The sequence below is a fragment of the Pogona vitticeps genome, chromosome 1 (assembly GCF_051106095.1).
Source record: "Pogona vitticeps strain Pit_001003342236 chromosome 1, PviZW2.1, whole genome shotgun sequence".
NCBI classification, from domain to species: domain Eukaryota; kingdom Metazoa; phylum Chordata; class Lepidosauria; order Squamata; family Agamidae; genus Pogona; species Pogona vitticeps.
In genome coordinates, this window is record NC_135783.1 from 346350001 (window position 1) to 346374323 (window position 24323).

The 24323-nt window shown below is 42.8% G+C and overlaps 1 protein-coding gene across 2 annotated transcripts in view; it reads right to left on the reverse strand.

The window, feature by feature from the left end:
- SYNE2 (spectrin repeat containing nuclear envelope protein 2) overlaps positions 1-24323 on the reverse strand; it is a 294996-nt gene that overhangs the window by 140105 nt on the left and 130568 nt on the right. Inside the window, exons 41-53 of one of the 2 annotated variants that reach the window (XM_078383714.1) lie at positions 23845-24145; positions 21688-21807; positions 20295-20654; positions 18670-18933; positions 16800-16958; positions 14826-15094; positions 10518-12624; positions 8845-9164; positions 8125-8269; positions 6752-6970; positions 4574-4842; positions 2862-3030; positions 1176-1331 (exon numbers count right to left, since the gene is read on the reverse strand). In XM_078383714.1, the coding sequence (XP_078239840.1) occupies positions 1176-1331; positions 2862-3030; positions 4574-4842; positions 6752-6970; positions 8125-8269; positions 8845-9164; positions 10518-12624; positions 14826-15094; positions 16800-16958; positions 18670-18933; positions 20295-20654; positions 21688-21807; positions 23845-24145 (4858 nt within the window). Of the gene's footprint in view, positions 1-1175; positions 1332-2861; positions 3031-4573; positions 4843-6751; positions 6971-8124; positions 8270-8844; positions 9165-10517; positions 12625-14825; positions 15095-16799; positions 16959-18666; positions 18934-20294; positions 20655-21687; positions 21808-23844; positions 24146-24323 lie in introns of both variants that reach the window. The other variant, XM_078383713.1, reaches the window with a different exon arrangement.

The following is a 24323-nucleotide window of genomic DNA, read 5'->3' on the forward strand; positions in this document are numbered from 1 at the left end:
TCAGAGGATGATTTTTTTTCCCGCCGCTACCTCCCTAAAAAGTTATAATAAGGTAGACACCAGTTAATGACATTTTTCAGCAATATTTTAAAACAGGAGCAGAGCAGATTTTTACTTCCGCCTCGGTGCTGACCCTTTTTTGCCTATTTTCCTCGGTTTAAATTTTGAGATCTAACTCCCATGATGTGTGAATTCCTCCTTTTTACCACCTAGAGAATCTTTTCTTTTTCCCGAAAGGAAAAATAAGATTTGGGGAATAAGAAAAATAATAACAACCACAGAAGACATCTGCTAGATCAGACTGACGACTCACTGAATCTCTTTTCTCTCCCTTGTCCATGATGGCGAGCATCCTCATAGTCAGGATGAGGTGTCTGCGAAGCATGTCCATAAGCAGCACATGGGGGCAACATCCTCCCTCTGGTGTACCTCCCCAGCAAGTGGTACTCAGTGCAACAGTCCCTCTGAACTTACAGGATGCATGGCATCATCATGATTGGCAGCTGCTGACAGCTTTATCCTCCATGAACTGGCCCTGTCCCCCTTTTAAAGCTGCGAATTTTGGCAAATGTATGTCTTCTGGCACCAAATACTGTATGAGTTTAAACAAGTGCACTAACCTTCATTACACCTGGATACATCTCTAGGTGGAATGTCCCTCCTTTCAACTAGCAAAAGCATTGCTGACGACATCAGAGGACAAAGCAGCAGCAAATCTTCCCTAATGCTTAGATCCACCTGTCCTGAGCTAACGAATTTCTGCCTTCTGAAGCTCTGTAATGAAGATCTAGCTCCTTTGCTTTTTTTCCCCTCCTCTTCCCTCCCAGTCCATTTTCCTTTCCTGCCATGTCTTTTAGATTGTAGCCCTGAGAATGGATTGACTATACTGCTTGCTTGTCTTATTACTAAGGTTTATCAGCTACTCTGGGAATCCAGGGGGGAATGGGGGGAGCTCTGCAGAACAGAGTAGAAATGCTTTCAACAAATATATCTGAAATCACAATTTTAAATAAAACTCCACTTTTTTAAAAAGGAATCTTCATGCAATTAAAACCACTTGTTTTTTTTTTCTGGAGCTCTTGCTCTTTGATCCAATAATAAGACACAACTCACATAAGCCAACAATCCAAAAACTCTGCTCTAAATTTAAAAAAAAAAGCTACAGTGGCTTTTACCTTTTCTTCCAGGTCTTGCAATGTTTCCTTGCAATCTTCCAAATGCATTTCAACTTCAACCGGCACCAATGCATACATGTCAGCATACTTGATACGCAATTTCTCCATGATCTCCTCCAGAGTTTGCCTCTGAGTATCAATGGCTTTCTGAATCTCCTAAATGGAGGAAGGAATTAATAATGGTGGTGTTGGTGGTTCCCAGCATTCTTTAGAGGTAATGAAACAGTCTTCCTGTGACAAAGCCTCATTTTGACTCAGTGGGCAAGCAGGCAAAACCTGAGAGATGCTTACTTTGTTTAGTCATGATGCTGTTCAATTCACTAAGAATAAATTAAACTTGATACCATTTTCATTGTTCTGCCAGGGCGTATTGACAGATGAAATAATATCTTGAGCACATTAGAAACTGTCTCTATGATTCAGCTTTCAGCTGTACTTCTTCTGCAAAAGGGGGAAAATAATTCCTCCTCCAACCCCCCAAATTCAGTCCCACAAACAATAAAACACCACTAAAAGCAAGAGAGCTGGAGTATTCACTTTTGTGTCCGTTTACAAAAAAGATCGAGGCTCAACAACCAGTTCCAGTTCTCCGTGAAGAGTATCATTTTCAGAAGGTAAAAAGAACCTGTCAGTTGTGCCCTGGAAATTTAATCTCTTCTAATCCTTTAACAGTTGCAACTGAAAGGAAACAAATCTGGGCCCAAAATCATGCTAGAAAATGCATTCTATTTACCATCATTAGTCCTAAATCACACAAATCTGCCTAAATCAAAATATTGCAAAGAACGTGTTAAAATGTTGAATGAAAGGGGAACATAGAATTCCCTTTTTGTCTAATTTCTCACTTATATGTCAACTGCAACAGCTCTTGCTCCGGGCGAGAGCTAATGGGTGGAAGGTTCAAGGAAGCAGATTCAGGATAAAAGTTAGGAAAACTCTTTTAACAGCAGAAGAGTCTGCCCTGGGGAGGCAGAAGGCTGTCTTTCATGGAAGGGGAAGGATTTTTAAGAAAGAAACTGGAACGCCATGTGTCAGAGATACTGTGATTTAAGCTTAGTGACCTGAGCAGGTAGTTAGAACAGATGATCTTCATAGTACTTCCCAATTAAAATGTGTTAAGGGATCCATTCATTCATTCATTTATATGCTTCATAATTTTAAAGAAGTGAGCAATGAACAGCTTACTGGACTTCAGAAAATGGAATAGCAGAAATAATACCTTCAAACTGCAGAGCAGGAAAGGACCCTACAGATCGAGTCCAGCTTCTGTCAAGGAGACACAGTGAGGGAATCAATCTCCCAACCTCTGGCTCTGTAGCCAGATACCTAAACCACTGAGCTATCCAGCAGCCCGATGATACACACATGGATCCCCTTCTAGTTTTGTTTGCAATATTACAACATCAGTTTATTGTCATCTTTAGAGGACTAGCTGTGAAAAATCTTGCATCCGTTTTAAATGGATGTTGTATCCATTTTACAAGAACTTGAAAACTTTTTTGGACTACCTGGATCTCCCATGGTAGCTGGTGGATTCTGGGAGTCATTGTTTATATATCTTTAAAAGTAAACCTACTAGGGGGTTTCTTTCAATTCAATTCAAGCCGAACTATCAAGAACAGGAATAGGAACCTCCCGACTACAAAGCTATTGCATAACAGCAACACAAGAAGGGGTTTTACTAACCTCAAGTTTAGCTGCCCTTTCTTCAAGTCCTCCTAAGTCCATGTTGTGCAGCAAAGACAGGTTGTCCTGTAAGGAGTACTTTACGGCATTTATTTCCTCATTAATCTTGTCTCGGCCTTCCTTCTCACATTCTATGGCATCCTTTTGCTTTTGTGCTTTTTCACAAAGCCTAAGGAAATTCCATTGGGAATAACACAAAATGAAGATTAGCGTAAAAACGAGAAGATGATAAACATGGGATTATGTTGACAATCTTGGGGCTTCCTACATGCACTGGAACATAACTTCCATTTCTTCCCCAGTGTATATGGCCAATTGGGAGATGGGAATGATCCTTATCATCATCATCTTAGAACTGCAGAGCTGGAAGAGACCTTAGGGATCATCAAAGTCAGCCCCTGTCAAGGTAGCACAGTGGGGAATCGAACACCCAGTCACCAGCTCCACAGCCAGATACTTAAACCACTGAGCTATCAACCAATTCTTGTCTAAGCAGCACGTTTTGCTTTGCTTTGCTTTGTAGTCCAACACAAGATGGTTGGGAAAGGAACAGGTTGAGGGAGTGTGTTTACTATACCACCTCATTCCCTGGTTTCTGAAGACAAGAAACACCAATTTGAGCTGCCTTGAGTCCCTTCATCAGGAGAAAGTGGCCTAGAAATGATCTAAATAAAATAAAACTTTCCACATGCAGGCTTCTTCATCTTTAAATTAACACTGTTATGATTATATCTGGGGAATTTAATGTTTAATCTGTTAAGAAATTAACCAGTTACAGGTGTCCTGGTTAACTAAAAATATTGTCCATTTTAAATACCCCAGATTTTCCCCCAAGAAATGAGGAAATGCCACTTCCAAGATCAGATTTCATGCCATCATCTGAAATAGGAGTGTTTTCTCTCTCTCCAAAAATACAGTTCTATGTACAGAGAAGTTGATTCGCAATGATTTCAATTGTTATTAATTTCATTCATTAGTTTGATTTATATTCCTTCTTTTTTCTTCCTACAGGAATAGGAAGGAGTATAAATTCTGGGACAAACTCAAAAGAGAGTGACCAGCCAAAAGTTACTTAGTGAAAGAAGCCTCATGGCACAGTGGTTAAACTGCAGTACTGCAGCCAAACTTCTGCTCACGACCCAGGATTCAATCCCAGGTAGCTGGCTTGAGGTTGACTCAGCCTTCTACCTTTCCAAGGTTGGTAAACTGAATACTTAGCTTGGTTTCAGGGGTGGGGATGGGCAATGTGCAGCCTGCATGATTAAAATTGTAAACTGCCCAGAGAGTCCTTTAAACACTATGGGGCAATATTGTACATAACTAGTACGCTTTGCTTTTTGCTTTTAGTGACCATACTACTTATACCTTTTTGGGATTGCTAGGTGTATACATTGCACACCTATAATTTTCAGCAAAAAAATAGAATCTCAAGGCACTGGAGAAATCTTTTGGAAATTCACTCACTGGCTGGAATCCTAGTGGCATTTGTGTAAACCCCATGTAACTTGCGAAAACTAACTTCAGCTAACTGGCAAGTTTCCAGGATATGTCCCAAATGTGTTTCCGCTTCATTGCTCCACGGCCAGATTGAGATATGCCCTATCACCAAGTTAATTAGTTGCCATTAACCACAGCAAATTATGCAAAACTTGTGTGAACACCAATAGGATTCTGGCCATTGACCTATTAATTAGTTGACCTTTTATACTTACTCATTCATTCGCTCTTGCATAGCCTTAATTTCACGTACAACAGGAAAGCTTTCTCTCTTTTCAGGAAGAGATTCAGGAACCATCAGGATGGTCCTTAAGCGATGAAGGATTAAGCGTAGCGACAATTTCTCAGCTTCTACACTTTCCACGTAGTGGCTGGTGCAATCCAGAAATTCTTGCAGTTCGTCCTCGGTGGCTCTTTCCATTTCTTTGGGGCCTTCAGGAAGTTCTTCCTGGAGGTTGTCCAGAATGATGGTTTCTCGTTCCATCTAAAGGGAAAGATGGCCACCACAGCCGGAAAGTGAACCAGGGAGAAAACACTGATTGATAAATCCTGCAAGCCTATGCAGGCTTTTATGGTAGAAAGCTGAACTGAATATGGCAGAAATGACTTCCGAGTAAACCTCTGCAAGACTCTTCTTTCTGATGAATTCCTTCTACATGTGGAAGAATGAGTTGCATCGCCTGAACAGATGCTCCCCCATTACGTACAGATAGTCCCTACAACAAAATGTTGCAGTGGGAAGTGCTTCACAACACTATCTCCCTCTTGAGTACACATTGTAGAAACCAAGCAGCCTCGCCTTCTCTGTGCTCAGCATAAAACTAACCTCTCTGTCCCTCGCCAGTTCAAGGCAGCTGAGATTTTAGACAACCTCCAGAAAGAACTACAGTGGTGCCTCGCAAGATGAATTTAATTCATTACACGGTTAATGTTGTCTTGTGAGAAATTCATCCTGCGCAACACATTTTCCCATAGGAATGCATTGAAATCTAATTAATGCGTTCTTATGGGCAAAAAAAGGCAGAACAAAGTCAAATTTGCTTTACAAAGGGTTTATTAAGTGCTCTTTAAAGCCATACATATTGTGCAGATGATTTCAAAAATTTCAATTAAAAAACTTTATAACTTTTTAAACATCACAGAAAAACATTTAAAAATCAGCAAACATGAGGCAGGAACAAAAAAAAAAACGGAAAATATTCATCTTGCGAAGGATGGCCATAGGAACACTCGTCTTGCGAGTCATCAACCCCATTGCCAAAACCATTCGTCTTGCGAGTTTTTTGTCCTGCGAGGCATTTGTCTTGCGAGGCACCTCTGTAGTAGCTTTTCTAAACTTTATTACAGGGTGCTCCGGAATCATTCAGTTCAGTAATCTGCATCAATCACACAGTGTTGTGTATTAAAATGAGAAGACTGCAGCTATATAGTCATACTTAATGGTCATGCTGGCCTTTACAAATCAGTTGTGTTCTGAAAACTCCTTGGGAAGTGAAAAACAGACCACAGCCCTGCTGCTATTGCCCACCCCTAATGTCGCAGGTAGATTTGTGCTGGTGGCCCTACAGAAGCCCTTTCCCACTTCACTCAGCACATAAAAAGTCTCAGATCTTCATGGATGAACTTCATGAAGATCTTGGCCCAGACATCCCTGAAAATGGGATGTCTGGGCCAAGTTCAAAAAATTTAAAGCCCTTAACAGTTTAGGACCTTACTACCTGTCCGAGTGCCTCTCCATCAAAACGTCTACCTGTACCTCATACTCTGGGATGTTGCAGGTAGTGACCCTGAGGAAGACCTGAACATCTGTCACCCCACATAGGACCTTCTTGGTCGTCGCTTCATTGATTTGGAATTACAGTGGTGCCTCGCTAGACAGTTACCCCGCATGACAGTTTTTTTTTTGCTAGACCTTGGCTTTTTGCGATCGCTATAGTGATTCGCAAAAGAGTGATTCCTAAGGGAGAATTTTGCTGGACAATATTTGGTCCCTGCTTCGCAAACCGATTTTCACTAGACAAAGATTTTGACAGCTCCCTCCGTGCTCGCAAAACGGGCGTTTTCGGGACCTAAGCTTTGCAAGACAGCGATTTAAACAGCTGATCGGTGGTTCGCAAAGCAGCTTTCCTATGGGCGATTTTCGCTAGACAACGACGATTCTTCCCCATTGGAATGCATTAAACAGGTTTCAATGCATTCCAATGGGGAAATGCTTTTTGCTAGACGAAGATTTCGCTAAACAGCAATTTCAGTGGAATGGATTATCATCGTCTAGTGACACACCACTGTATTATTTTTGTTTTCAGACTACACTTCCCACCAGTTATGATTTCTGGGTGGTTCTGGGAGACATAGCTCCAGTAATTGCCCCAACTCTACTCAAAACCACTCACTTCTTCACTGATGGATTTCCATCCTCGGTTTTGCTCTTCACATTTGCCATCCCATTCTTTTGCTACATTGAGTAAGCAAAGCCATTTTAACCACAGTGTGGACACCAAGACGGCCATCAGCTCTCGATCCTTTTCTTCGCACCTCAAGCTCAGGTAGCCAGAGTCTTGTCTCACCTTCATTAGAATCTCTTCCGTTGAAACCAACTGGGAGACCAGCATCTTTAAGGAAAGAATATTAGCAATGCGGTTTTTAGTGATTTACCTTGCAATAATACCCAAAGGTACTATGGATCTAGGAATAAAGTCTTATTGTCCTGTATTTAACTTTAAAAACAACTTTTCTATCTAGATTCCATGGTGGGGCTTTCAAAGTAACTGATTAAAAAAATCCACCTGCTTATGTTTAAACCCAGAAATACTGCTATTATACCTAGTGTGATTATAATACCAATCAACTTTTGCCATTAAGATGCTGGCCACAGTAAATTGTTGGAGTAGACTTACTGAATCAATGGGGATTTAGTGAGTCACCTCCTCTATAATTTCCATGGACGCAAATAGATCTGTTCTAACTGGGACTTCATAGCAAATCTCGGTCAGAGTAGGCTCATGTGAATCAATTTATGGAGGAGTTAATTCCATTGGTTCAATGGAGCAACTCTAGTGCATTTTACTATACTAAGCAACAGGATTTTGGCTGCTATGTGTAAGGTAGACACACAGAGATCTGTCTCCATTCTGTCCATATCAGTTTTGCATATTTTCAGTCTCAAGCCGATTCCATCCTACTTCTACATCATTCTGTGATTTTTTTTAAAACTACACGAAAATTCACACTATTTCAAGACATCTTTCTGTACAAATCTTCAAAATATTCATTTTTGCACACACCCCTCCTTTATGATTCAAGAACTGTATTGCAAAAGTCACAGAAGTGGAAGTTCATCTGAAGGCTAACTACAGTGGGGTCTTGACTTGAGAACTTAATCCGTATTGGAAGGCGGTTCTCAAGTCAAAAAGTCTGTAAGTCAAGTCTCCATTGACCTACAGTGCATTGAAAACCGATTAATCCCGTAATAGGCCGTTTTTGTTCCATTTTGGTTTTTTTCTGGTCTGTAAGTCAAATCTCAGTCTGCAAGTCAAACCTAAATTTTGCGGCCAGAGAAGTCTGTAACTCAAAAAGTCTGTAAGTCAAGCCGTCTGTAAGTCAAGGGTCCACTGTATTATAATTGGCTTATTAGTCCAAATGCTAATCTGATCCATTTTCTTAACAATGCAAACAAAATTCTCTCCTGTCACTACTAGTGTAAAGTCAGTTGAACACAGGAAAAGAACTATATAATCATTACTATTCTTGTTCCTAATATTCTTACCTTGCTTTGTTCTGATTGCTCTAAAGCTTGTTTGTAAGACACTGGAATGTGGTGCAAGGATTTCCAAAGGACCTTTTCCACATCGTTAAGATTAGCACATATGACCTCTTTGGAGTTTTTGAAACTGTGGTATTTTTCCAGGCATCTATGGATGAAACAGGAATGAATAGAAAAGCTAAAATCCACACGTTTTTGCCAGTTAGACAATGACTCACCAACTGAGAAAAGGTTTTTCCCAATCATCAGCAGCACCATCATCTTAGAACTGCAGAACTGGATCATTGAGTCCAGCCCTTTTCAAAGAGGGACAGTGGAGAACTGAACTCCCCGTCTCTGGCTCCACAGCCAGATGCCTACACCAGTGAGCTACCACTTGACAATTAATTGGCCAGGATCTTTTTGGCACAACTTCATGTGTGGCTGCAGCCTTTTTTCTTTAATTCAATGTTTCCTATCCACCCTTGTCGAGGTTCAGAAGCTTCCCGGTGATCTATTTTGACATGGGAAAGCTTTTCAGGGCTTCTGGATGGGAACAATGCCTCCTTGTGCAGCTTAGAAGTCTGTTCTGAATGGCTGACAACCCTTCCACGGAATAAATTTACTAAGCGTTGAAGCAGTAGGAGAGAGAGTGATGATTCCATTTGCAATGGAGACCAAAATACAGTACTGTACTCCAGTTCCCGAAGTGAACATTTTCCTGAATGGAAAATGTTGACTTACCTCTTGACATCAGATCGTCTCTTTTGCTCCTTCTTTTTCAAAATCAGACTCCGAGCAACAAGATTATCCAGTGTTTTTTCCATTTGCAGTTTGGCTCTTGGCTTCATTTTATTTTCCAGGGTGGAGGTCAACACTTCCACTTCACCTTTTGCAACCTCTAATTCTTTCTGTTGAGAGAGGAGGCTACCTCCATTCTCTAGCTCTTCCAAGCTGAGGAGAGAACTGGAGAGAGAGGCTTCCCGTTGATGGAGGAGATCAACAGCCTTCTGCACAGCTTCGTTGTAACGTTGCACAATCTCAGAGGCTTCATCTATGGCATGCTGTACAAGGAAACAAGAATTTTAAAAATGAGTATATAGCAGAAATGGCACATGTCAGCCTGGACTGAAAAATATCAACCTTTTCCTTGCCCTATATCCATTGCAACCCTGGTTGAAATCCTAACCTTTTGGACATTATTAGCTTGTACTAATAGGAAACTCTTAGCAGTGGCCACAGAGCTTAGGAATCGCCTTTCTTGAGCTACTTATCGCTTTCACTTACCAAATCCATAAACACTACACTGTTATTCACTCTTGAGTCCACTTTAATCACCATGCAAGTCAAAGTGGGATCAAACTATGACAACTTGGTAGTGTAGACACACTTTTTCTCCAGAAAGAAAAAACATGGAAGCTATACTTAGAGAACATGGACAGATTTCAAACAGAAGACAACAAGATATGGACCTAACTTCAGACTGGTTGGAATGATGCATGTTGATTTCACCACAGCTCCTTGTCTGAAAACACCTTATGCCTAAATCTAGCTGCGATTCCCAACCATTTTAGACTAAATCTAGCTGCTATTCCCAACCTTGGGTCCCCAGATGTTCTTAGAGTCCAACTTCCAGAAATCCTGGACAGCACAGCTAACGGTGAAGGCTTCTGGGAGTTTTAGTCCAGGAACACCTGGGTTACCCAAGGTTGGGAATCACTGGACTAAGTGAATCAATGGGATCTACATAATCGCTTTACATTAACTACCATATTTGCTGGCGTACAAGATGACTTTTGTGGCCCCAAAAACATGCCTCCAAGTGGAGGGGTCGTCTTGTACGCCAGTGCACTTAATTGGGCCAGGAAGGAGATGCCGCTGCTGCTGCCGCCACTGAGTAAGTGACGCGGGGCCACGGAAGCCAGAGAGGAAGGCAGGTGCGCAGGCAGGTGGTTGGTCCGGAGAGAGGAAGGGAAGCAAAGCCGGCCATGCCTGAGCGGCCAGAGCCCACTGCCCCGCGCCGCTGAGCCCGCTCAACCGCGTGCCGCCGGAGAGCTGCTTCTCCTTCTCCTCCTCCTCCTCCGCCTGCTTCCCTTCCCTTCTCGCCCTTGCCCCAAAAACATGCCTCCAAGTGGGGGGGGGGGTCGTCTAATACGCCCAGTTGCCTTGTACGGCGGCAAATAGGGTACTCAAAAATTGATTCAAGGCATCTTCTCTAGTTAGGATGAAAAACTGGCTTGAGGACCAGGTCTACAGAAAGTCAAAGGTCAGAGTTACTTTTTGGACGAAACATGTCCGAACCTTCTAGCCAACAAGGCTACTGGTCATGGTGTCTGAAGGATTCTGGAAATTGTAATCTGGGAAAGCAACCTTCCAAGCTTTGGCACAGAGTGGAAAAGACACATAGGACTACTTACCACACGTGTAGAGATGTTAACTTTCAGCTGCTTCTTCAGGTTTTGCAGCTCCCCTAATTTTGTCCCCAAGATGTCAGGGAAGGAGGGTTTTACCATCTGAGCTCCTCTCTTTTTAGTTATCAAATCTTCAGCTGCGCAACATTCTGCTTCCACAGCATCTTCAAGCACTTGACAATACATCTTCTCACAGGGAATCATCTGAATTTCTAAGTCAAGCAGAAGAGGCTGTTGGAGCTCAGACTGAATTTGCTTTAAGGCTCTTAAACTATGATCCAGCTTGCTTTGAAGACTTGGTTTTTCTGGGACAGCCAATATTTTAGACTGGATCATTTGGGTCAATCCATCTATTTTTGCCTCTAGGCTCTTTATTTCCTGAATCTTGGCCTCTTTGAGAGAGGCATCAAGGGTGTCGCTTTTATCCAACAGTCGAAGCGCCTCCTGAGTTAAGCGCTGGGCATGTTTAGCTCTCCTGCTCAACGTATTTTCCAACACCAGATTAGTTTCAGAGGTAGAGTCTGAACAATCTTGCAGAGCTTTACATTCCCTCTGTAGATCAGATACGATAGCCTCAGCTGCACTGAGAGCAGCCTGGTGCCTGGTAATTTCTGTGGAAAGCCTACCAATGCATTTAACCTTCTGCTCAAGTTGATCCTTTATTTTGCAAAACTGGCTTTGAAGTTCATCGAGCTGTGATGCATCCCATTTCAGATCCAGCCATTCCCAAATCTCCTTGTATTTGCCTAGGTGTGATAAACCTGAATGGGCGGCTCCCACTTTCTCTCTCAGCGCACTCACTTTATCCTTAACCTCTTCATTGGTGGGCAATCGTTGCTTCAGATCAATGTCCAGCTCACCACACTGAAGGCTACTGAGATCCTGCTGCAATGATGTTGTTTTTTCTGTGAATTTTCCACAGATTTCTATCTTGTTTTGTATGGCACGCCCCTTCATCTGGATTAGCCTCTGGACCCTCTTTGCTTGTTTCCTGAGGCTGCTCAAACAGTCATTTAGAAACATCTGCTCAAATACATTTAGTCCCTCAGGTGCATCCCTTCCAGTTGCCTCTAAAAGGCCTTCCAGTTCCTGAATCTCCTCAGGAATCTTTTCTAGAACGGTCTGCCAATGGTTGAGTTCAGACTCTGGGATGGCCTCACCGGCCTCTAGGCTGGACAAGCTCTCCATTTTCCGGAGCTGTTTTTCCATCTTCTCCATGTCCGCAAAAAGCTTGCGCCTCTTCTCAAGCTGCAGTTCTAGGTGCTGCATCTTCTGAATTAATTTCCTAACCAGGTGTTGGTAGCTAGTTTGCAACTCCTGTGCAAGGAGGTTGATGGCTGTAGCTTCATTGGGCGGCAACTGAGATGCAAGACACTGGACCTCATGAACCAGCCCTTTAAAGACTGGCTCTTTATCCTTAGCAACACTGATCAACGCCTGATAGCTTTTAATTTGCAGCATTAGCTCCTCTGGAAAAAGGGCTGCCTTCTCATCCAGATCAAGCATCGAAACTTTGACCCACAAAATGGCTTCTTTTATCTTCTTAGTAATTTCAGACACCTGGGGATGGTCCCCACTTTTCTGGACATCTTCCTTAGGGGTCAGCTGCTCCAAATCCTCAACCTGGTTCTGCAAATCATTAATTGCGGTTTCCAAAGCTTTTTTTTCTGAGTCACCCCAAATCCTTTTCATCCGCATCTCAGCGCCTCTTTGCAACAGACAAACAGCATGTTTAAGAGTCTGTAGCTCTGTGGCCATCAGAGCTGGGGGCACATGATCTTCTCCGCTGGGGTTCTCCAGTCCTGTTCGCAAACGGCGCTGCTGTTGCAACAAACTTTGGAGGCTCTGTGCTTTATCCATGAAAAGTTTAAATTCCTCGGCTTCTGCTGTAACTCGGAGCTGCATCCTCTGGAGTGACCCCTCCATTTGTTTCCACCATTGCTCAACTTGATCTACTTGGCTTTGTGTCAATTCCCTGTCCATCCTGGTTAGGTGTCTAGTCAGATTTCCCTGTTCTCTTTCCAGATTGTTTAAAAAGACTCTGTCTTGCTGTACACTGGCCAAGCACTTCTTAATATTCCCAAGAAGAACGCTGTCTTCCACGGGTCCCCTTCTGGAGGAGGGGGGGGGAAAAGAAAAGAAAATATCTAAATGTATCTAACATTCTATCAACGTTCAATACAACTTCCACATCAAGAAGGTGTTGAATTTTAAGACCATTCCCTCCTTCCAGTGTTGCTCTGGGGCCAACACGCAGCTTACCCAAGGCCATACAGATACTAGAGCACACAACCTAATCAATCAGCCATGCATGCCCTGGTTGGTCTCAGCTGGAAAACTCTCCTGGGACACACAGTGGGGATTTGAACTCCTAGCTCTGCAGTCGGGAACTACAACCCACCGAGCAAGACAAGTTTAGGAACCAGAGGAAGTTGCCTTATATCTAGGACTACATGGTCAACATTGATAAATAACAGGTCTGCACAGTTTTTAGGCCGGGATCTCCAGGAGACACCGTACGGTCAAGCTATGATCCTTCCTCTGACTTGCTTAGGCCACTGTGTCTGTTACCCATCCCTTGTTCCAGCCCTGGCTCTCAAGACTGGGAGTCTTGTAGATCCCCTACAAGAGGGGAAAAAAAGGTGCCAGTAGAGTCTCAAACTTCCATATAGAAATAATTTAATGACCTAATACTTTGCGATATTCCTGCTCAGTGACATTCAGTTTGTGTGTGATTTGGCTACGGAGCATCACATTTCCCAATAACCCTGGAGTCAAAGTAACTATGAAATGCACCCACCCTATTTCTCTCTTTTTATTTTTGGTACCTTCAAGGCAAAGTGCGGACTCTGAGCTTCTTGTACAGAAGAGGACTGGGCTGACCACTGGCACTGATGTTAACATTGGCAAGGGGAGAAGCTCGTTACGGGCTCCGTGACATCCACAACTCTGACCTCCAACAAAACAGGACATGCGAAACGTTCACAGGGAACAGCCAAGAGGCAACTCCCGTTGCCCCCCTGCCTTTGCCACCTGAGGCAACTGCGTCACTTTGTCAAATGGTAGAGCCCTAGTAATGGTTAAAGGATTGTCAAATCTGGGCTGTGCCCATCTTACTTTTGTTCAGTGTTCTTGGTGTGCTTGTCTCTTGCTGATGGATTTCGTTTTCTTTTTATTGCTACTTTTTATTGTTTACAGTTTGTTTTTATTGCTATACATTCTATTGGTCTAATTTATCTTTAACTGACCAGAGTAGTGCCTTGCACTAATCAGGGAGCAGAAAAGGCAATCAATCAATCAATCAATCAATCAATCAATCAATCAATCAATCAATCAATCAATCAATCAATCAATCAATCAATCAATCAATCAATCAATCAATCAATGTTGTAATTTTAGCTTATGGCATACTGTATCTACCTTGAGCCTTTACAGTGGGTTGTTTTACAAAACGCCCTGTTTTGGCTGCCAATTCATTTCCGCATTGATTTCAAAGTGTTAATGATGACATATAAAGCCCTAAACGGTTTAGGACCTCAAGATCTAGTGGAAATGCCTCCTCCCACCTAGATCTACCGGAATCACTTGTTCTAGCCAAGACGGGCGGCTGAGGGGCCTCACGCCAAGGGAGGCCCGGAGAGAAAGAACAAGAAACAGGGCCTTCTCGGCAGTGGCCCCTTGCCTCTGGAATAGTCTGCCCGCAGAGATCTGTCTGGCTCCCTCACTGGGTGTTAAAAGCCAACTTAAGACCAGGCTCTTTAGGAAGGAAGATAATCACCTAATTATTTTTGCCATCTTGAATTACATTATTACTGTTGTGGTTGTTGTGGGTTTTTCGGGCTTCTTGGCCGTGTTCTGAGGTGGTTTTTCCTAACGTTTCGCCAGTCTCTGTGGCCGGCATCATCTGAAGATGCCGGCCACAGAGACTGGCGAAACGTTAGGAAAAACCACCTTCAGAACACGGCCAAGAAGCCCAAAAAACCCACAACAACCATTAGATCCCGGCCGTGAAAGCCTTCGCGAATACATTATTACTGTTGTCTTTACTTGATTATATTATTTTTACTTTTATGTATTATTGTTAACCACCCAGAGTAAACTTCAGTCTAGATGGGCAGGGTATAAACTGAATGAATGAATGAATGAATGAATGAATGAATGAATATAAATAAAGCAGATAAACAAACAAACAAAAAAGAATAGAGGCTTTCCCCCAATGTTACACTCATTGCAAAGTTGGGCTGAATTTCAGGTGAATTTCCTCTAGCAGGCTCATTCCTCCAGCTGATATATAAACCTGACTCATGTACTCACGTTCTTATTCTTTCTTTTTCTGCTGACAAGCGTTTCATGGAAGCCTGGACCGCTGTGAGGGAATCTTGGTAATTATTAACTAAATGCAACTGATCCTGCTTGGCTTTTTTAACTGACGTTAAATCTTGAAGCAATCGGTCCCAGTTAGTCCAAGCCAAATAGTGTGGCTCCGAGGGGCTCAATTTAGTTCTTTCAGCAGCCTCTGGAGATTGTTCTTGCCACAGGGACACAGCTTTGGCTTTTTGTATTTCCAGTTGAGCACACAATTTCTATAATTTAAAAAGAGGCAGAGATTGTTATAAATAAAGGAATAAATTACTTTCACCCTTTTATGGTAAGATGCCATTTACTCGGTTTCAAAAATAACTGATGACTCCTTTGTAAACATGAACATTTCATGTTGCTTTTGAACATCATTTCATTTGTCATGTTGTGATGTTAACTGGAAGGAGCAGGAGGAGAGTTGGGTGCATGTTGCTATCCTGACACTAATTCTTGGACCACCAATGGAGTGGGGAAAAGGTATATCTGTGTATAAATACTGTAACCTTGAGGATGAACCAGACATGTGGGTATTGATGGACTGATTGATTGATTAGACTTATATCCCACTCATTAGTGGCATTGCCACTACGCTGGGCAGCATTGCTTATATAAAACATAAACATAAAATACCCACCACTGCCGCCGCCACCATCTTGATCAGCACCAAGCAGCAGGAAAAGCATTTACTGTATATTTCCGTGTATAAGACTATACTTTTGTCTAAAATTTTTAGACTAAAAATTGAGGGTCATCTTATACACGGAAGTAAGCTGAGGAGAGTACAAAAACAATTGGAGGGGAAAGCAGGGATCAAGGCCCTGCAGGAACAATATTGATACCTGTTTTCCCCTCCACTTGTTTTTGTACTCTCCTCAGCTTACTTGCTAATCCTTAGCAAAAGGAAAGCAGGGATCAAAGCGCTGCAGGATCGCTTTGATCTCTGCTTTCCCCTCTGCTTGCTAAGTCCCATGGGGCTTAACAAAAGGAGGGGGGAAAGAATCAAAGCAATCCCATGGCTGTATAAGGAGGAAAAGGATCAAAATGATCATGCAGTTGAGGGATTGCTTGGATCCCTTTTCCCCCCACGGGGCTTAGCACAAAGGGAGAAAGCAGGGATCAAAGCGATCCTGCAGCGCTTTGATCCCTTTCCCCCGACATTTGCTAAGCTCCACTTAGATTTCTTAATTTTGGGTTAGAAAAGTGTGTGTGTGTGTTATACATGGGGACGTTGTATACTCAGAAAAATACGGTATATTTGAACCTCATACATGCAATTGGAAGATTACACATCAATCCCAGTGGCGTGCAATTACATTCACCATTCCAACATATGTCTGGCACTGTATGTGAGCTTGGTATGTGTGAAAGAAACAGAATCCTATTACAAACACAAGAGTAAGTAATATCTTTATAGACCACGAAACAATCATCATGCTATATGTGAACTTTTGTGGATCAAGACCACTATATCAGGCTTGTACCACTGTGAAGAACTTAAGTCCAAAAGTTCATGGCAAGATGGATTTTGCCACAATGATTTTTTTAGTGGTCTGCCAAAGTATCACCCTACTCTTGCATTTATATTTTGACCACACAGCTCCCGTTTGTTTCAACACAATCCTATTGGTTATGCCTGCCAGATGAATTCAAATGACATAAACAGCTGGGGCAGATTGCCACTGGTGAAAAGGTTGAGATTGGTATCTCTCACCACATCCCTGTCGGGTGACTTGGTACGTGATGAGAAATAAAAACGCCAACTTCTTACATGACAGCAATTCACCACAGCAGTTTACATTGTTTGCCTTTGTAAGGATGAATGTATAAGCATTAGGATACGCGTCTGAGAGAGGATGAAGGGGAATTAACATTGCTCAAAACCAACCATACTTTCAGAGATGAATGGGTTCATTTTTCTTGCCTCCATACCTCTATCTCTTTCAGCTGATCATTCACCAACACAATATCTAACTCCTTCGTCCAGGTTTTCATCTCATTGATCTTCTGTTCCATCTCTGCATACTCTGTAACTGCTTGGTCTCCAGGCTGAAGAGGACTGCTTTGGTAAACAATCTCCAGGTCCAAGCCCTGAAAACATGAACAGGTAATTTCAAATAAACCTGAACAGGTAATTTCACCAAACCCACAGCTCTGACTTGGCTCCTCTTTCTTCTAACCTTGTGGAATATCAGCTTATCCCTATGAAAACCTCATATGAAAAATAGGGCATAGTTAATTAGAAACAGGAGTCTGAATTATCATGTAAATCTTTGCCTTCAAGCCATCCAACTGTGAGTTTCACACCAACTCTAGGGGGCGTTGCTCATCCCAGTTTCCAAGCTATAGAGCCAGCGTTTGTCCGAAGACAGTTTCCATGGTCACATGGCCAGCGCGACTAGACACGGAACGCCGTTACTTTTCCACCATGGAGGTACCTATTTATCTACTCACATTTTTACATGCTTTCAAACTGCTAGGTTGGCAGGAGCTGGGACAATTTGATCTTACGACTGCTGGTCTTCCGACCTTGTAGCACAGAGACTTTTGCGGTTTAACCCACAGCTCCACCATGTCCCTTAATGGGCCTAATCTAGTACAATTACTACACCAAGCAACAGGATACTAGGCAAGGGAACTTACAGAGGAGCTGACATCAAATCCCCTTTGATTCAATGGGCCTACTCTAGTTGCAACTTGCTACACTAAGCAAAAGGATTTTAGCCATTAGGTTACTTTCTTAACAAACACTGAAAACAGGATCACGATAACAAGAAATGGGAACAACTTCTGAAAGGTAACTTTCCAAGCTTAGGTCATCTTGAATGTCATACATCATATAGTCAGATACTATATGTGATGATAATGTTAATAATAATAATAATAATGTTAATAATGTTAATAATAATGTTAATCATCATCATCATCATCATCATCATCATCATCATATGCCTTCAAGTCAATTCTGACTCATGGAGACCCTTTCCATGGTTTTCCAGGCAGAGAGGACTCAGAAATAATTTACATCTTCTGGGGGCGCCCTGAGATTCTGCAGCTTGTCCAAGGCTACAAAAGCTGGCTCTGCTTACAAGAGACACAGTGGGGAATCGAATTCCCAGCCTCTGGCTCTGAAGCCAGATACCTAAACCACTGAGCTATCCAGCCTGAAAATATCCTATTACAGTGGTGCCTCGCATAGCGATGATAATCGGTGCAGCAAAAATCGCTGCAAAGCGATTTTGTCACTATGCGATATTTAAAAGCACATAGGGATGCATTGAAACCCCTTCAATGCGTTCCTATGGGCTTCAGACTCACCTTTAAACGGCGGCCATTTTCGCTGCCCAGTAAGCGAGGAATCCATCCCAGAAAACAGCGGGCGGCCATTTTTTTTACCTGGCGGCCATTTTGGAACTGCCAATCAGCTATTAAAAAATCAACGCTTTGCGATGAACAGTAAGCGAAACAGGGTACCGATCATCGCAAAGCAATTTTTCCCTATTTAAAACATCCCAATGTGATTGCAAAATCTTCGTCGCTATGCGATTTCATCGTTAAACGAGGCGCCCGTTAAGCGAGGCACCACTGTATATCAAAAGCTACCCAGTCCCGTGCTTCCACACTCCTCCCTTGCTTAGAAACTGGAGATGGAGAAAGGAAGGGAGGGAACAGAGATCAGAAGAGAACAGGTGCTTGAGCTAAGGAGAAACGGCCCATACTGGCTGAAGAGCTACCAGTATTCAATAACAGCACTTAGCCATGTCCTTCAACAAAACGGTGCAGCAACAGAGATTATTACCACATTTTCTGGTGAGGGAGGTGTAATGGAGGTGGGAGCAAGGTCAGCCCCCATTATTTTCCCATTCATTAATGGCAAAGTGGTTAAAGGCATTTCCAACTGGCCGTCCATCACCGGCAATTTCATTTGATAGCTGAGCTGTTGCTGCCGAAGCTCGTTTAGATTATTATCATCCGCCGGCACACCTCGTGAATTCTGCAGCTGCTCTCTGTTCTGGCTTTCCGAGCCGGGCAAATTGTGGGCTTCCATCAAACTGCCTTTTAGCCCCTGGTAAATGGAAGTAGGATGAGCAGGACTCAAATTCTTAACCTTCTTGGGACAAACGGAAATGTCAATTGCTTTCTTAATGGAAAGAACTCACAGAGCAAAAGAAGAATAGAAGGAAGGGGCAACAAAAGTCAGGGAGAAGCAGAATTATAAAGTGCAATCTCACAGTTGTGGTTAAGTAAAGAGGGAGGCTGTTGCCGAGCACTTCTGCAAAAGTCCATCAGTCTGGAAGTGTTTCTTTCTTGTTGCCATAATCAAATCTTAAAGATGAGCAGATTCATTTCAGTGTGTGTTTTGCAGACTGCAACACTAAAATAAGTCTGCTTGTCTTTAAGGTCCCGTAGCTCTTTTGTTTTTTAGTTTTGCTATACCGTTTGCCCAACCTCTGGTTTTGCAGCCAGATAACTGAAACACTGAGCGATCCACCTGGACGCCGGACCATTATTACTCAGTCCCCAGCATTCTGTTTTTGGACCAGGAGTCGAAGAGAGTACGGTGGCTTTGGCTTTTCAGCTGCCAGGGTTTCTGCATGAGAAAGATTATCTGGATCCATTTCAATCCAACTCGGTCATGGGACAGAGACAGCTTTCATCATCTTGGTGGATGACTTTGGTGGATGACCTTCTCTGTGTCCCTGTTGTTTCTTCTGGATCTCTTAGGAGCTTTCAGTATCATCAGTCATGATATCCTTCTGGGTCATCTCTCAGGAATGAGACTCAGAGGCACTGTTCTACAGTGGCTCCAGTCCTTCCTGGAGGGGTAATTTCAGAAGGTCGTGTCGGAGGACTCCTGTTTGATGCCTTGGCTACGAGCTTCAGGGCTCTTGATTTTTCTCCTATGCTATTGTTTTAATACTAGTATATATTTAATTGTTTTAGTGTAATAATTTATTGTGTTTTTACTTTGTTTTTTAATCATTTGCAAAGTGCCTTTGGTCCCATCACTAGGAGAAAGGGGACTTTAAAAATAAACTGAAATAAAATTAAGTAAGTAAAATTGAAGGGTTAAAGCCAGTTTATGGGGATTTTTCCTTGTGAAAAATAATCGTATATGTCACTCCTCTCTCCTGTGAATATGTAGCTGTAGTGCCTTTATGGGTTAAGGATGGAAAGAAGGGCAAACCAGCTGATCAGATCCAAGTCAGACTGATTCATGGAAGGGAGATCTATTTATTTTGAGGATTTTGACCCTACTTTTAGGTCAAAAGGGTTCCTATCACCGGGACAGAGAGCAATACAAATCAAGACAGCCCTTGCTTATAATCCAATAGTGACAGCACAAAAAGAAAAGGGGATGAGGAGGGAAGAGGAAGAAAGCAAGCCCACACACCGGTATTATACTGTCCATTGCACAACACTTACTGATCCACCCTTCTCGCATCCTTCGCCCACTTCCATCACAGTAATCTCTTCTTCACCAAAGGGAATGCCAGAAATGAACAATGTATCTGTAGTCATCTTTTCATCCGCCTGCTCCTTTGTCTGCCTGTCACTAGAACATCTGTGATTTTGGTCAAGCGCGTGACTCTTAGCGTTCCCAGCCTCCAGTTCCAAAGGCCCATGTCCTGTTTTAAGGCGCTTCTTGTGTTTAGTCGGTGGTGCATTCGCCTCTTCCACAAAACATATCTGCCCCAGGGGAGAAATCTTCTGTCTGACATGTTCTACTACAGCTATAATTCTCTGCAGTGTGTTTTCGGTTTGGCAAAGTGTATCTCGTTGTACCTTAAACGATAAAGACAGAAGAAGAAAAAGAGAATTACATGCTTGTTTCAGCTGCCAATGCTCTTGTTGTCTATTAAAATACTGCAATATCATTCCCGACTATCTTTAGGTATTATAGCCATTCTGAGGCTAATGATAAGCACGTAGGTGCAAACACAATTGAAACTAGCAACCGGACTTTTTTCACTCTGAAAATCATCAGACTGTGAATTTGAGAATCGTCCCTCCCCATGAACCACTTTACAAACCTCTTCAACTTTCAATGAGAAAAATGTGTACGTTATTTCCTAAGCTTTGAAGCACAGTGGTGCCTCACTTAACGAGGATAATCCGTTCCAGCAAAATCACTGTAGAGCAAAATCCTCGTTAAGCGAAATAAAAAAGCCCATTGAAAAGCATTGAAAACCATTCAATGCATTCCAATGGGATGAAAACTCACGGTCCAGCAAAGATTCTCCATGGGGCGGCCATTTTCTGTGCCTGTAAAGCGAAGAATCCGTCCTAGAAAACAGTGGGGGGCCATTTTGTACACCCGGTGGCCATTTTGAAACCCAACATTCAGCTGTTTTTAGATCATCGTAATGCGAAAATCGGTTCCAGAGGCAGGGAACCGATCATCGTGAAGCGGATTTTTCCCATTTAAACCATCATTTTGCGATCACAAAAACCTAATCATCAAGCGATTTCCTCGTTAAGCGAGACACCGCTGTATTAGAGGAGACTCGGGTCCTAGAATCCCCTTGCCTGAATGGCTGATGGGGGGATTCTAGGAGTCGTTATCCAAAAGAAATCAGCATTTTCAAGCTCTGCTTATTTTGGCATGCACATTTTGCACTTAAGAACTTAGACACAGCTGCCGAGTTTTACTAGACATCATTTTTGTTAAGCCAAGCGTCATTTTCCAAAGTTTCCCAAATCTTAATCTTGTCTTGTTGTAAATCACTTAGAGTAGTGTTTCTCACTAAGTCAGCAGCATATAACTACACAGAATAAATAAATACATTAAGGAAAAGTAGCAGGGAGGCTCCCAGACCTCTTTTGGTTCTGCATCTTCAGAATGCCACAGCTCCTCTAGAGTAGCTCTCAAGTGCAGTGTTAACTCTCTACAGCACTGGTGTTCCTCTGCGTGTCCCTCAAAAAGCTTTGCAGTATTCTGGAATTCAAGAATTGTTAGAATTAAGCCTTATGTAGAGAAAGTGGCAGTTCTCATAATACAGTACTAGGACCCTGGGTGTGTGTGTGTGGGTGTCATCCACTGAAGTTGAACCGCACAAGATTCAGTACTGATCAAAGGAAGTACTTCTTTACCCAGCACACAGTTACAACTGTGGAACTCACCGCCACAAGAGGAGCTGACCAGAAGAAATCTGGACAGCTTAAAAAAGTGCATCACATCCATTTAAGAAGGCTAAGGCCATCCGTGACTACTCATTGGGAAGGGCAAAGAAAACCTCCAACATCAAACGTAGGATGTTTCTGTATATTTACTGATGAGCAACTCAAAAAAGAAAGTGGAATGGCACTTTTGGGCAGCTTTACATAGCCTGGCTGCTGGGCAAACAAAATATTTGACCAGACAGGCTTTTGATCTCATCCAAGACAGTTCCTATCATCTTATATTATTAAACAGGTCCTGTACTTTAATTCAGCACAGCCATGAGCAAACTACAGTGGTGCCTCGCATTACAAGCGCTCCGTTTTATGACAAAATCACTTTACGTTGAAGGTTTTCCGATCGCAAAAGCAATTGCAAAACAATGTTTCCTATGGGGGAATTTCGCTTTGCAATGATCGGTTCCCTGCTTTGGGAACCGATTTTCACAAAGCGATGATTTTTGGCCAGCTGATCGGCGGTTTCAAAATGGCCGCCGGGTAAAAACATGGCTCCCGGCTCTTTCCTGGGACGGATTCCTTGCTGCACAGACAGCGAAAATGGCCCCGCTATGGAGCATCTTCGCTGAATGGTGAGTTTGAAGCCCCTAGGAACGCATTAATCGGGATTTAATGTGTTTCTATGGGATTTTTAATTTCGCATTACAACGTTTTCGTTCTACAGCGATTTTGCTGGAACGAATTAACGTTGTAATGCGAGGCACCACTGTACTCCATGAATACATGGATGTCCAACACTGTTAACAATTAAAAATACTTGCAACAGATACTAAAACAGCCAGATATCTCTAAGACAGAAACTTGGATAGAAACAACACTTGCTTTATATAGAGCAGGAAACTGTCCTGAAACTGCCATTAACTCATATATTCTGTGCTCAGAACAACAAAGTGAGCAACGATGTTAGTGGCATACAAGGTTTTTTTTTCCTTGAACCTAGTTTCTCACTGCTAAGTTTTCCAGTTACAGACTATGAATATACCATGGGGCAAACCTGCACGTGGATAATTGTTTGTTATGTTCACCATTGGCAGGGAGCTAAATATTCATTTGAAGAAGCATTCAGACATTTAAAAGTATATGCTGCCCCATAGCACTGAAAGGCTCTCTGGGCAGGTCACAATTTAATTATGCAGGCTATATATTCCCTGCCCTCCAGCCCCCGCAAGCTGGATACTCAGTTTACCAACCTCTGAAGGATGGAAGGCTGAGTCAACCCTAAGCCAGTTACTGGGCGAATCAGGATCAAACTTAGGTTGTGAGCAGAGTCTGGACTGCAGTACTGTAGTTTAACCACCCCGACATGAGTCTCCTGTTATTTCCCTGCTAATAGGGAATGCAACAAGCCAAAAGTCTAAATTGGAATGAGCCACAGGTCATTTTGCTTCTTCGTCCAGTATTTATAAAAATCAGGTCATGGAGAAAACACTCATTTGGATTGCAATCCACAAAATGCCCCAACCAGCACGGCTAGTGTTCTTACTGGGTCAGGAGAATGGGACAGGCTGGAAAATTCTGGGGAATTCCAGGGGATAAAATCTAAGAAAATAATGTTTCGAAGGTCTGCTGTGAATTTCATCCTCATCATCATTGAACTGCAGAGTTGGAAGAGACCCATCACGTCCAGCCCTTGCCAAGAAGGCACAGTGGGGAATCGAACCTTCAGCCTTTGGATATGCAGCCAGATGCCTAAACCACTGAGTTATCCAGCCCTTCTCCTTTCTCCAATGAGCTGAAGAGCAGCCGGAAGAAGTTCCATGTTGGATTCTCAAAGCCAACGATCTGCTACAAGACCAACCTGTAAACGGCTAACGAGCCTTTCGTGGAAGTGACGTAAGGCTCCCAAAGATTCTCCAGTGGAAGAGTCATCATCAGACGAAAGGCTCAGGGACCTGTGAAGTCTGCCTAGCTGTTTTAGGAGAATCCTTAAGTCGGCTGCTTCTTGCAGAAGTGCTGCGGAATCTGTTAACTGGCTTTGTGTCTTCTGTGAGTCAGGATGTGAATCGAGACTTAGTTCCTGCTTCTGCATCTCTGATTCACATAACCCTGATCTTGCATCGCCTCCTCTTTGCCCAGCTTCTTGTTTCCGAAGTTGGTGCCTGGAGGGTAAAAAAGAATCAATACCAGTTTAACAACTCATCAGTTAACATAATAACAAAGGATAGTGGAAAAGAGAAAGTAGGGATGTGCTGTTTTGTGGTTTTGGACTGCAACTCCCAGAATCATCAAGGCAAAATTCTGGGAGTTGCAGAGGTGGCTGTCTGGTGGGATTGGGCC